The 14845-nt window shown below is 39.3% G+C and overlaps 1 protein-coding gene across 3 annotated transcripts in view; it reads right to left on the bottom strand.

Annotated features, from left to right (window-relative positions):
- Positions 1-618: 618 nt before the first annotated feature.
- Positions 619-14845, bottom strand: part of ABCB5 (ATP binding cassette subfamily B member 5) — a 34223-nt gene continuing 19996 nt past the window's right edge. For all 3 annotated transcript variants that reach the window (XM_058807872.1, XM_058807880.1, XM_058807891.1), the window contains 12 exons: positions 13808-13954; positions 13208-13312; positions 12345-12422; positions 11761-11844; positions 9636-9839; positions 8851-8951; positions 7460-7600; positions 6815-6971; positions 4378-4575; positions 3255-3461; positions 2164-2310; positions 619-1635 (listed from right to left, as the gene is read on the bottom strand). In XM_058807872.1, coding sequence (XP_058663855.1) covers positions 1438-1635; positions 2164-2310; positions 3255-3461; positions 4378-4575; positions 6815-6971; positions 7460-7600; positions 8851-8951; positions 9636-9839; positions 11761-11844; positions 12345-12422; positions 13208-13312; positions 13808-13954 — 1767 coding nt within the window. In that variant the 3' untranslated portion in view covers positions 619-1437. The remainder of the gene's footprint in view (positions 1636-2163; positions 2311-3254; positions 3462-4377; positions 4576-6814; positions 6972-7459; positions 7601-8850; positions 8952-9635; positions 9840-11760; positions 11845-12344; positions 12423-13207; positions 13313-13807; positions 13955-14845) is intronic.

Here is a 14845-nt window from a genome sequence, read left to right as displayed (position 1 = left end):
TGAAACAGTCTCTGAGAAAAACTGTGAGGGAGAACAACTGTATTTATTTTGGCAAATCTGAGATCAGATTTTTTTGTGTGTGTTTTATTCCCCTTGCAGATCCTGATAACGGAAAATAATTGAAATGAGCAAAGGAGCTGGTAATTACTGTAAGTTTGTCTGCTGCAATCTGGAAATTATAAAGTACTGCAGGTTGCTCCAGGCTATAAATCCTAACCCAAAGCCACGCGCAAAGCCTTGGAAAATTGAAATGCTGCAATTGGGTTTAACCAGCCAAAAAACCCCAGCTGCTGAGTCACTCTGACTACATAGTACATATTCCTCAACAGTTAAAGGAGGATGTCTTGCAGCACCCTGAGGAATATATCAGAGGACTAAAAAATTATTAAAACACATGTATAAACAAGCTTTGCCAATACTTAATTTTTTTGAAGTTATTCATAGAATAATAAACTCATTTAGAATGGCAAAGACCCTTTAAATTATCAAGTCCGAATGTTAACCTGACACTATCAGGTCCACTACTAAACCATCACCCTAAGTATTATGCCTATTAAAAAGAAAGGAACTTATATTGAAAGCAACTTTTCCTTTCATCTTTATTTTAAAGAACAGCTGTTTACATGGCTGACAAGATTCCACTCCAATAGATGCCATCCTAGCTCCCCACAAAACTTTTGAAATTATCTTGATGGAAACAAAGAATGACTAAATTCTGTTAGGTCAGCATTTGAACAATACTAAAGAAAACAATGCTATCTTTTATGCAATTTATTTTGACATGGAAAGGTTGTAACTATTATAATTATTGTCTGAATTAGAGTACTGAATATCCAAGAAATGTGTGAAGGACAGTAATATGAGAAATGTGGCAGAAAGCAGGGGAAAAAACCAAACCCATGCATCAACATCTTTCTCTTTAATGCATTTTTTTTTTGGAATCTCAGTTTCTTTAACTAAAGAAGCCTTTATGACTTCATCTGGCTGATGAAGAAACCTAAAGAGCAACCACAAGCACCAGCTTTTTGTTTATCCATGATGCTTAACTGCTGTCATACTCTGTTGTCACCTTGGCCTGTGGCAACTGCTGTGGGCCAGGGTTTGGGGGGACAGGGAGAGCACGGCACCCACCTGAGCGGTGGGTGAGACTACACCAGGTGTGACACCCTGCAGAGCATGTCACACACCAAACTGCTCAACACATTCAGTCCCTAGGACTCCTCTGTGCCCCTTCTGTGACCCAGCGCTGGGCATGCACTGCTCATCCCCATGGATGTATGGACCAAGGGCTACACTGGATACAGCAACCAGGCTGCAGCACAGCTCCTGCTCAGTCAGCATAAACACAGCCACAGTAATCCTCTGTAGAGATTTTAATGTCTTCCCATTAGAAAATCCAAAACAAAGTAAAAAAACCCAACAACTCAGTAAGTCATACTAATTAGAGACTTGTGCATTTACAAGGGCATAGTAGTGTCCTTCCTTGGCCAGCAGCTGGCTGTGGGTGCCCTGCTCGACCACCCTGCCATTCTGGATCACCACGATGATGTCGGCTGTCTGCACGGTGGACAGGCGATGAGCAATGACGATGCAGGTCCGACCTTGCCGGGCGTTATCCAGCGCTTTCTGGACAATCTGTCCACAGAGAACACAGCAAAACTGTTAGCACCTGAAAAGCCTTCCCTTGTCCGAGGAACTACCTTTGATTTCTCACTCTCTTATCGCCTGAATACATGCCCCACAGATATACAGGTCAGGGCAAACAGGAGACCTTTACTCAACAGGATTGCTCACTGAGGTCAGTGAGCCAGATCAAACAAATGTGAGACCATGGAGAAGTGGGTTCTTGGGCTCCCAGCTTGGGTCAGAAGACAAATTCAGTATTTACCATCAAATACATCTGATAGGAAGACAACTGACGCATATCAGATCAATGTGGAGTTTTATACTTAAAGTGTCAGGTTTTTTCTACTTTTATTCAGTAAATATAAACATCTTTCTAGTATAGTTCAATTCAAACCTTTCAGGTGGAAAAGCTACTGTGATACCCCTGGCTTGTTTCACAATTGAGCATTTGTAGCATGTTTTCTTTAATTTTATTCTACAGAAAGCAACTAGCCATGTACATAGGCATAAGTATTTCACAAAGTAATCATTATTCACCTTTTCACTTTCAGTGTCAAGAGCAGAGGTAGCTTCATCCAGAAGCAGAACAGCAGGATTACGAACCAAAGCACGGGCAATTGCTATTCTTTGTTTTTGACCTCCAGAAAGTTGTGTCCCTTTCTCACCCACCCGTGTATTATATTTCTGGGTGTTAAACAAACAAAAAAGATCACCAGTGAATACTTTTAGAGAAGGAAGATTAGAAAAATAAAATTTATTCACAGCTATAAAATTAAGCATTTTCATCTTGAAAGAAAGAATAGTGCAAGTGGTTTTAAGAAAGCTAAGGCTTTATAAACATCTCCAGTACAAGCAATTATATATACAGCCACACATACTTATAGCCAGTCTGAAAATTTACTCCCTCAAAGGCTGGAATAGGTCTTGAATGGTACCAGAAGTGAGGCATCCAAAGAGCGTACGTTCATAAGGTTAACTAACAATTTAATTCTTACTGACATATTCACAAAGAATTTGAAGTTGCAGTGCCTGTGAATAAAGAATCTCAAAAATTATTAGTAGTAATGAAAATGAAATATTTTTCAGCATTATTGCCTCAGTTTCAGGTACCCTGAACTACAGTGAAAGCAAGATATCAAAGCATTTTTCCTTGTTAAAACCAAATTCTTGTCAGGCATGAATGTCAAATGCCATGCTATTTACTTCTGATTTGCTGCCCCTTTTTGTTTATTAAGAAAGACTTTCTGTGCATATCCATTCAGTTAGAAATGGAGTACTTTATTTTACTGAATTTTTAAAAGAAAAATAAAATGTTTTTATCAGAGTAACTTGGGGAGTTTCTGCTGTCAAAGGAAAAATATATAAAAAATTATTATGAACACTTATGCATAGAACATTCTCTCATTTCCCTCTCCTCACCCCCCCAATATTGTGGGTTATATACCACTGTAATTATGAAAACATTGGCTTTTTTTTAACAAACTACAAGGATTTTAAGCTTGAAACACACTGACATTTAAAAACAAAGACTATTATATTAGGGAAAACAAAAGTGAGCGTTGCCTTGATATCTCTATATCATCCCAAGTATATGATCTCACTGTGAAGAGAAGATCACTGTCTCTTACCTCTGGCAGTTTTTCAATGAAGGCATGAATATTTGCTGCTTTAGCTGCTTCTTCAATTTCCTCCTGACTAACCACCCTACTGTTGTCTCCATATTGGATATTTTCAGCAATGCTGCAGTCAAACAAAATGGGCTCCTGTGACACCAGGCCCAGCCGGGACCTCAGCCATTGTAAATGCAGAGATTTGGTATCAAATCCGTCTGCTAGCTAGAAAAAGCAAGAGAAACATGAGGCCAAGCTGGCTACTGAGCTCATCCACACATATCTGCTGTAAACAGGAAATTCTAAGACAATGTGAATTCTAAGATAAAGCCCATTATGTGTTATTTTAGCAGATGTAATCAGGTAAAATTTTGCATGCTAAATGAAAATGAACCAGCAGAATGGACAAAATATTTTCTTGCATTAGTTTTTAATTTTGTGTTTTGCTTCCATTTGCTAGCAAGCAGAAACAACCTGCAGATAAGAGATGGTTCTTGTGGTCCTTCCAGCCCCACTGACCACAAGAAGCACCAGGAAGCTCATGGGAAATGCTGCCCCTTGCCCCTTAAGAAGCTGAGCACAAAAATAAATATTCTCAGCTGTAGGCCTTTTGATCTTGCAACCTTCAAAGGAGGTTTCTTTCCACCTTTTATACCCATTAAGGGTTGTATCAAAAAGCCCATTGGGACTTCCTGTTGGTGAAACAATGACATCTAGTACATTTGTGTTATCTGAAGCATGTGTCTGTCTCTAATGTGTTAGTTCATATCAGCAAGAAAACTTACACACTGTCAAGCAAGATACATTAGTGTTACGCCCCGTCTGACCAGGGTGTGAGGAGCCTTGGGGAGGAAATGCAGCCAGACCTGGTTGTTCCTTTCCCAGGCAAGACCTGTGACCTGAGGATGCACACTGTGCCAGCATGGATGCTACTGCTTGTACATGTGGGCAAATGCTCAGGGCAGGCCATGGCAGGGGTTTGGGGATCAATCCACTGGAGGCACAGCCTCTAACTCACACCTCTGAAAAAAGACATCCCAACAGAGGGACTGCCAGGCTTGTCAAAAGCCTCTGAAACCTTGGCAGATAAAGAGTTCTGTAGCTCTAATTACTATTAATAGCCACACAAATCTATTCTTACCACTTGTCCTTCCACAGGGTCATAAAATCTCTCCAAGAGCTGAATGGATGTGCTTTTGCCACAGCCGCTGCTTCCTACTAATGCCAGAGTCTGTCCTTTCTTAACTTTCACATTAAGTCCTTGCAAAACCCGAACTTCTGGCCGTGTTGGATATACAAAATGGATGTTTCTGAATTCAATGTTGCCTTCAAAATGGCTCTGAAAAGGAGTAGAGAGTTCACATGCTCATATTAACATTTATTAGCCTTAACTAAAACAACACTTGTTAAGACTTGGTTATTATAGTGAGAGACACAAGAAAATTTGGGAAGGTGTTTTCAAAAGTGCTTTTGAAATTCTTTTAAATGACATATTGGACTGAGCATATAGTATCACTAGTTATAGGATGATCTGTAAGTCACTACATCCTTCTGGAGAAGTTTTCTGCATTTCTTGTGTTTATTTTTCACTTAATCTTTGAAAAGAGTATCACAGAAGCACAGAATAAGCTGAGGTGGAAAGGACTCTCCAGGATCAGAGTCCATCTCCTGGCCCTGCACAGCACCATTCCCAAGAATCACACCATGCGCCTGAGAGCATTGTCTAAACACTTCTTGAACTCTGTCAGGTTTGGTGCTGTGACAGCTTCCCTGGGAAGCCTGTTCCAGTGCTCAACCACCCTCTGAAGAAAAGTAGAAAATATCCAGATTTTTCATTTCTAATACATTTAATTGAGATACTTCTCCTTGTGATATAAATGTGTGTCATTTGCTTTCCTGATCTTATCCTGCAGGTAGCACAATTTGAGCAAATATAACACAAGATCAAAATCAGAGATTAAGATAGCAGAGCCAAATTCTTCAGTCAGTTATTCACGAGCACAGAGGACAAGCTGTGTTTAAAAAAGCAGTGATGGTTAATTGGACATCCTAGGCAGGCTGATATTTAAGTACAAGTGGAAGAAAGGGGGACATGCCAAGACTGTCCTGTTCTTTGGGGTATGAGCCAGCCCCCTGTACATGCCAGCAGCACCACTAACACGATGCTCTCACAGCAGGTAATAACCTAATTTGATGGACTCAAACATTTTCTTTGCTAAGTCATAGTCATCACTGGCAGTTAACTTCAGTCTACAATAAAAATGTTTTCACTTAAGTTTTATTTTACTGAAGACCTTCTGCCAAGTCTTTCAATGTCAGAGAAGCCTAGTTCAAGAAAATATGCAAGCATGCTAAGAACCTTAAAGGCTGAAAATCCTATATATAAGCTTGAAGTTATAGAAAACTGGATTATGTCTTCCTGAGTAGGAGCTACTGTCTAAACCTACATGGGAAGTTAATTTTAAATTTAAATGAACCTGGATGTGCCATTGTAATCCTTCCAGAACATGTAAATTGAAAGCATTACATGCAGAAATTTGACAAATGCTGAGGTCAGGCTGCTTAATGACAAGGCTCATTGGGGATTTTTGAGTATTTTCTGATTTTCACTTTTTATTGGTTTTTGCTTGTTGTCTTTCCTCCCCCAACTTTAGAGCAAACTAAATTATTCATTAAGCTTGTTTTGACTTCACAAGAGCACATTTTTAATTGTAAAAGTTTCCACAGATGGAATAGGATGGCTTTTGGCAAAGTGCCTGTCTGTAAAGGAACTAATCTCTCTTATTTACATAATAATTAGAAAAATGCATTAGTATTTTATTTCTCCTATAAACTCTTACAAAGACAACAAAACTTTTATTGGAAGTGACATTATCAGTGTTTTGCTGAAGCCATTTACACTGTGAGTCAGTAGAATGAAAAGTATTTTTTTAATCATTTAGAGAAAAAACTATCTTAAAGGCCATACACTTTTGTCCGAAACCCAGAAATAATATGGTCCCTAAATAAGTGAGTGCCACTATATAGTGTCTGTCTTTTGACAGAACCATAGAATGGTTTGGATTGGATGGGGCCTTAAAGAACATCTAGTTCCAACCCCCCTGCCATGGGCAGGGACACCTTTCACTGGACCAGATTGCTCAGAGATCCATCCAACCTGGCCTTGAACACCTCCAGGGATGAGATATGCGCAACTCCTCTGGGCAACTCATCCCATCCTCACAGGAATCTTTTCTACTTTTTATCGAGTATCTTATCTGAGTCTCCTCTCTTTCAGTCTGAAGCCATTCCTCCTTGAACCATCACTACATGCTCTTGTAAAAAGTCCCTTTCCATCTTTCTTGTAGGTTCCCTTCAAGTCAAAATTATGTCAGTCTAATTCAGCATCCTTTTGGGATACCATAAGAAATAGGCACCTGTGAATACAATTGCTGAAAATAATTATTAATTTAGTTTGTTACAACGTTTTTTTCCTGTGAAAAAAGAACACTCCTTCCAAAAAAATGTACCCAAAACCCCAAAGAAACAGATCTCTAATATCCTGCCAAGCTCCCATGCAAAATAACACTGATCCTTACCAATTTTTCACCTTGTTCACTGTAACTGTCAATTAGAGGTTTTCTGTTCAAAAGCTGAAAGATTCTTTGAGCTGACATTCGAGCTTTGCCATAGTCTGGTGCCATGGAAGAAGACTGCCCAACATTTATAGCTGCAAATATGACAGCAGAGTAGACTCTAAAAAGCAAAGGACAAAGCATGATTCATTCCAGGTTGAACAATGCATTCGCTTCCCGCTGCATAGAACATACCTTCAGAATAAAGCTTTTTAGCATCTGTAGGTTATGATATTTCTGGAGTTCTTCACACTCCAAGATGTCATCCAGTACTAGGAAGGTCAGCTTGCTCCCATAGCTACTTTATAGCTGGACAGCAGTATCATATCACTTTTCTTTTCAACACCCTCTGCCTGGAAGGGACATCAAAGGGCAAAGGCTTCTCCAAAGTAAATGTGCTGCTCACTTTTGCTGTTTCACTGCCCAAAGGAGCACCTTTCCCCAAAACAGCCCTTATGCCCTAAGAAAACTTCCAACCAGACTGAATTCCTGGATTCCCATGCTCCATTACCTCTGTAATTTGATAAAATAATTTGCGTGCATTGAAATCACTACACTGCGTACTAATTTTGATATTTTTTCTTTGTTTGTTTTATAAAGTATACTCACATAAAGACACTTTCAAAGTTGGTCAGACAATTAACAATGAGCCATGCTCCAAATCTGAAGACTGCTGCATTAATAAAGTACTCTGAACTTTGAGATATTCCATAGGTAAATCCATAAAAAGGAGCTTTTCTCAGAGATTTTCTGATAAAAGAAGAAACTTTCCATAAATGACTTGTAAAAGAGAAACAACAGACACTGGTTCGACTTCTGGAATAAAATCTTCAAGCAATCCCGCTCACCCTCAAAACCACAACAAATCAGCCCACAACACACTCACTCACAAACAATCCTTGCCAGACCCTAAGAGCCCCTGGCTTCAGGACATAAAACCTCCGTGAGGACAGAAGGCAATGAAAACCTTGATCCTCAGTCATGTTAAATTGAATCCCCTTCCTTTGCTTTTATAGCACGACAGGTCACTAGAGCAGTTAGTTCAAATGAAATAATTAGTAACTACCCCATATGACCCATTTTATTAAGAAAACAATTAGGCTTAAGCCTGGCCTGAGAGCTGCCTGCAGGCTTCCACCAGCTCATCCCATCTGAGCAGAGCATGGACACATTGCTGGGTATCCCCACTAGAATTCAGACTATGCCATGATTTCTCAATCTATCCCTCTGGAAGCGTTTCATTTTGTGTAGCTAATTGAACACACACCAAATAAGAATCTGGTGAACTCTCTGTCCTCATTGTTTAGGATGCTCTCAGAGGAAGAGGAAATCTCCTTTCTAGTTTGAGCTGTAAATCAGACCTGTGACAGTCCAAGCAAGCATCCTGCCCAAATCCAGGCTCTTAGCAGTTCACCAGACATTGAATTTTGATACTATTTTGGTTAAGGACAGATTGTGGAATACATCACTTTCAATTCCTTCTTTTACATTAGAAGTAATTTCGATTTTGGGCTATTTTATTTAAATAAAATGGAGCTAGAAACATCTGGCAACTGAATTGATTCAAATGCATTTCAGTAGAGAAAAGACAGTGGGATGTAGTGGATCAAACAAGGGAAATGTATGAAGTTCTTTTCAAGGTTCCGAAGTCATGTGGGGGGAATAAAACTTGTGTATGCTATAAAGGGTGTGGTGGAACTGTCAGTTCCTGCACTGACATAGAGTGAACATATATCGCATATTGTAGGCAAACACAATATTCTATAACACATATGCAGAGAATGCAGCTTCTTGTTTGCATTATAAAAGACAAATCCTGCAAATGTTATTTCACTCTACACTTAATAATGTATATTAAAATACAGAGATTATACAATTCCAAAGTTATATGAACAACTATTGATATTCTTCCCAGTCTTTTGAGTATTGGCTAGGTTCCAAGAAAGGTATTTACAGTAAATCTGAAAGATTAAAGTGCACTGTAAAGAAAAAAAACCCACCTATATGTATGATTCAAACAAGCAACATATCTTTCATAAAATGCTTCTTCCTTGGTCAGTGAAGCTACAGTTCTTATGTTTTCAACGGATTCTGTTGAAATCTAAACAAATAAGAGGTAATCTCTTACAACTGCAATCTGCATGATATCTTCTGAACACTTGATTTCTTCTCTAGCATTTATTATTTTAGATCAGAATGTGCTTGTTTAAGAGTAGTGATGAAGATGAAGGAAAGTCCTAAGCAATGCAAGTATTCATCAGCAGTGTCTTCCCTAACCATGGGTTGTGGCCCTCATGAATTAAACCAAATTTAATAAAATGGGGACAAGCACTAAGAATCTGGACATAGCTTGCTCTTTTGCATGGACTACTTCTGTCTCCTAGAAGAGCACTATCAGGTGAGTGAAGGCAGTACTCTGAAACTCTTGAGCACATTAATGGCTTGCCTTTATGACAGAATAGAAAGGTATCAATGCTGCAACACTTCTGGCTGCAGCAGAGCAGTGCAGAGCCACATTGCTCACCCTAGGCACCAGTGCTGGGGCTGCTTCTGCAGAAGCTGCCCCTGTCCAGAAATCCACTATGGAGGCTTTCAAATGCATTTTTATATTCTAATTTGCAGATGGTTTGCGTTATCTGCATTTTGCTTTTCTTGAAGATATGTAAATATTTTTCTCAATACCCTTAATTTATCTTGAACAATTGAGTCAGCTACAGTATAAGTACAGTGTTGTCCTTAAAAGTGATCTCACACAGAACGCTGTAGCTAAAACTGAAGAACTTACTCTTCCAGCCTCTTCCAAAGCTTTTTGGTCTTCTGCAGCATGACCAGACATAGAGCTGGCATTCACAGCATTTGCAACAACAATATAAGGAATGCAGGCCAGGATAAGCAAAGTCAGCTGCCAGCTGTATACAAATGCAATAATGATGGCAGTCACAAGGGTAAAGGCAGTCATAGTCATCAGTGCAAGTCGGCTTCCAGTTGCCTAAGAAAACCCCAGAAACCCCCCAAATATATGCAATTAGATTTTTAATTTTTGTTGCTTAAATTACAACTTCAAATTGCTGTAATCAAGGCCACAGGTTTGGCTGGAAAATGAAATCAGGTGCGATCACATGTGTGGGCATTATGCACCAACTTCTGTAACCATTCCTAGAGATTCCTCACACCTGCCAGCATTCAGGCCTTCAAGAGGTATTAGTAGTCTAGAGAGTTGGACATGATAGTTGTTAAATGAAATGTATCTGGGACTTCGCACTCTACCCAAGTTAGAGAAAATTGTGACCACTGTGAGAATAGGGCGAGTTGGCAGTTCGATGTCCAGCAGTAGGTGAGAGTGGCTTGGTTCTGACAGCAGCCAACCACTGAGACCCTCCACACTAACAGTGATGAAAAAGATTCATCCTCAGCTTCTTACATTGCTGCACTTGAGGTTATGTTCTTAGAGAAAAGAACTCTGAATTAGGCCACCCTGCAGAAATGTTTTATCTCAGTGGGATAATGAGTAGGAAAGACTAACTCTGACTGAAGAATTTTCACCTCCTCCCAGCCTGTATAACCTTTTTCACTAAAAACTTTTTAAAATGAGAGTTTATTAGCATCCAGCATCCGGGTGGGCTCTGATCTGCAGAAAGAACTTCTGCAAATAGTCCTGTGGAAATAGTTCATTTTCCAGACCTTGACATGGTGGTAAAAACAAAACCTCTTTGGGTGGGAAGCAAATATTCTTCTTTCTTTTGCCAAAGGGTTTCCTGCCCTGAAAAGACTTTTCTTGTTCCATAAATTTAAAATATTAACAGTTAAACCAATGCCAAGGTGAATTGTTGCCATATGTTCTAGGGGTTGCACATCAAGATGGATTTGGAAACTTCAACCAGTGCAGTATGAGGCATGGTACTGTCTTACTGGTATTCCAGACATCACAGTAGCTCTGGAGATCCATTCATGCCTTGATTGGATTGTTTTTTGTAGTTAGGGAGCTGTGTGCACCCCTCCTTTTTACTGCTCTGACAGGGCGATAGACTTCATCACCACTGAAGCAAACAAACTTTAAAAGATGACTAAATTTTGTCAAAGACTATTTCATCCCTGCAAATCCACAATGAAGGTGGGCTGGAGAGAAACAAAAACCTATGGAGACTGAAAAATGTAGGGATTAAAGGATTAGAGATGTACAAATATGAAGGGGAAAAAAATACACTAGTAAACCTTTCCCCACAAGTCCTGCAGGGATTTGCTTTTCCCCACAAAGAGACAGAAATGCTTGGCAGATTGTCAGGTTCTGTGGGTGAGGCGAGAAGTTGGAGGAACTGTGCAGAATTTGCCATATTCTCTCACCAGTGTCCAGTGGCCACCTCTCTTATACCAGCTTCTTGAGTAGTTCCCTTCTTTGGCCATTGCCCTCCATGGCACTTTTAAATTGTTCTAGTCTATTTCTTACTGTTTGTGAAGCACATTTTGTGGCAATAGGAAGAAGAATTCTCTTCACTCACCTTCAGGCAAGTAAGGGTTTGTATCCTCTGCAAATACAACCCCTTTGTGGCATTCAGGGGACACCCATAAAATGATGTAAAAACCTAGGGTCCAGTGACTGTGGTCCAAGCATATATGCAGATTTCACTTTGCACAGCGAAATGCTCGACAGTTGTTATATATTTAGCCCAAAGTCTTGCAGGGAGGTACATTAAAGGTACATGAACATCAGCTGGATTTTTGATAGTTGTAAGTTACCAGCTGAGAAACCATTTCCCATGTGTCTGTAGTATGCTGCGTAAAGGCATCTACCAGTCTGTGGGGTAGATTTCCTACTTTGCTTTCTGAAATAATCTTGGAGTTCCTTGCCAATTGAATTTAATATTTGTAAGGAAAAAGACGTTTAAAAAATACACATAAAAGAATCAACATACGCCTTTAACTTGGGAAGCATCTGTTGCAAGACGAGTTAGCAGAACACCAACAGCATTTTTCTGGTCATCATACCATCCAATCTCCTGCAAGAAAAGATATTGATTTTTGTTTCAAAAAATTACATGAAAGTACAAAACAGGATGTCTAACTGAATATTCTCTCTGAATATTCTCTCCAATTAAACGAAAAGAAAAAGCTTAAAAATATGATTCTTTTGTGGACATCTAATTGCTCATAATCAAAGTGTTCTTGGCTGTGATGTTTTCCTGAACATGCCTATTTAGAAACTTTTATTATAGCCCCCATTTATTTAGACATTCCTTGGTCCTGAAGAGGTTAACTATTCTCTTACAAATTACCTATACCATCAGCTACAGAATCATAGAATACCCTGAGTTGCAAGGGGCCTACAAGGATTTGTACATACAGAAAGGAAAGGAAGATCTTTTATTTGCAAAGGCTATGGTCGGGTTCTCTTTTCTTCCAATCACCAATTTACCGATCCTTTTAGATGTTTCTACAAACAAACAGGTTCTTGTCCACACGCATTTCTCTCTCAATATCTTAACTGCCTAATTCATACCTGCTGAAGTAACGCTCTGAAGGACAAAGAGCGCAGTCTCATTGTTAGGGTTTCCCCGGACTTCCCAAACATGAATCCCTGGGGGAGGAAAAACAGTCACATTTTCTCATCTGATGCTGTAACTGTTTATAAATCTGCACAACAAAAGCAATCACACCAAGAAGCTCAACAAAAACCATCACACCTGCAACCCCCTGTGAATATGTATGGCCTGGGAAAAGCATCATTCATATTCCTGAACCTGAAACTTGATTTTCTCACAGAAAGGAAGTAACATAGCAAAGAAGGCATCTATATATTACACACTTATATCACAACCACCCAAGCAAAGGGAGATTAAACTTTTCTGGTCAATCTTGCACACACAGACAGCAACACTCCAATATAAATCAACCTGTCTAGTGATTGGGCTCCCTACCCTGACTGTGACCAGAAACATTCACTCACAGCAGTCATTCTGATGGATTTTTATGATCCGAGAGCATGCAGTGCTTTCTGCAACCTTTAAGAGCGCAGGAAATTTTGGAATTTACATGATGGTATGAAAAGCACTGTTTGCAATGGAAAGAGTGACTCTGTTTCATACTTACTTTGGCAAGAGCCTATAGACTAGTCAGTGAGAAATATCAGTATTAACTTTGACTAACATTTCCTTCAGTGGATTATTTAAACCAAGAGCAAATATAGACCCATATCTTTTGGTAAACATTAAATCTATGTATCTCAGGAAGACCCTGGCACTTGTGCATATTTTTGTAAACTCTGATTGGTTTTTTTACTTCTCAGATTGTGTTGATAGGAATTATACCTGCAGCCTGCTGGAGAAGTAAGAGCATTTAAGAGTTCAGTGTAGTGACACTTACTTGGATTATGTATGCTGCTAAGATAATCACTCCAAGTAAAAGAAATAGTAAAGAAAGCAATACTGTGTTTTTACTTCTTTTTTCTGGATCTGTCTCTTGAAAAGCCTATGAAAAGAAAAAAACCCACAAAAATGAGTACAGGGACAAACATCCATTACATAAGCCAGCCTTCACCTCAAGAAGCTTGTCTGCCTACTTTAATCTCTTTTAGCAAGTATCCTGGATTCTAAAACCAGTCTGCAGTCAACTTTCTGTTGAGGACCCAAAAGATAGCCTAACTTTCCATTTAACCTACATTGCACTAATTTGTTCTCCCAGATCCAGCAACGTTCCTCCTTTCCTCAGCTAGTCAGACGCAGTTCCACCATCCTCTGCTTCTAGAGTCCCTTCAACATTCTTCAGTGGATGTATTTATATGAGTTAATCCCACTCAAAGACTTACATGGAAAGAAGTGAGTGGTTGAGCATGAAGAAAGCTCAGGACTGCAACTTCCAGTTGTAAAAAAATTCCACCCAAACAAAAAAACAAAAACCACCCCCCACCTCAAAACCCTCAAAGAAAAAAACAAAAAATAAAAACCCACCAACTGAAAAACTTACCCCAATGATTTTTGCAAATATAACAGCAAATGCAGGATGGACTGCACCTATGACAGCAGCAGCAATCACTCCCAGCAGTACATAGAACCACTCAGGTTTGTTCAGAGCCAAGATTTTTAAGTAAGACACAGCAGGGAGATTTTCTTCCTACAGGAAAAACATTGTAAGCTTTCCTTGGAAAGTTAGGGAACATAAAATTCTCCAGACAGTGGGTGTCCATTAGGCCTTGAGCAGTGAACTGTCTTGGTAAAATGCAGAAAGCATTCTCTGTGCACTCGAATCAAGCAAACATGCTGGAGATTTGCTGCTTTGCTGTTTCATGTCCTAGAACATGAACTGCACTGTAAAAATGCGTTGGCAAAAAACTTAACAAAAGGCTAAGTCATGAGGGGAGAGGGGCCAGGACAGTTCACTGAAACTCAGATGGACTGGTCACCATGAATGGCAACTAATATTTCAATCATTATAAAGAACTGAACAGCTCACAGTTCAGAGGACAGAAGAGACCCCTCCAGTCCAGCTAAATGCCAGTGGGCTAGCAGTAGAACAATTGGGTAGAGAGGTCATTTTTCCCTTTGGCAAACTATATCCAATAAATCATTACCAAAGCCAGGAAAGAGGAATTTGTTAGAGTCAGTTAGCCTGTTTGTGCTTTCAAGGCACAAAAAATGTTCTCTCTTGCTTTATCACTTTATTTAAATGCTTATGCCTCCAAAGGGATATTTCTGGAAAAAGTAAATTAGATGTAAAGCATCAGAAATGAGGCAAAATATTAGTCAGGATTATAAGCAATTTACTCTTGCTCCCTGGTTATTTTATCCTGCTTTTTAGATGCTGAATGAAGGTGGCTAAATCTCAACTATAAAAGTGGGCTGATTTTTTTCTGAAATAATTACAACTGCTAGATGTTTGACTTCATTTTTTCTGAATGTGATGAATATTGTTTTCTTGAGCATGAACACCCACGACTTCCTCTAAGGTCTTAAGCAGTATTAATATACAGCCAAAAAGTATATTTTGAAGTTATACAACATTTTA

The sequence above is a fragment of the Ammospiza caudacuta genome, chromosome 1 (genome assembly GCF_027887145.1).
Source record: "Ammospiza caudacuta isolate bAmmCau1 chromosome 1, bAmmCau1.pri, whole genome shotgun sequence".
NCBI classification, from domain to species: Eukaryota; Metazoa; Chordata; class Aves; order Passeriformes; family Passerellidae; genus Ammospiza; species Ammospiza caudacuta.
This window is presented reverse-complemented; position numbering and strand designations above follow the sequence as displayed.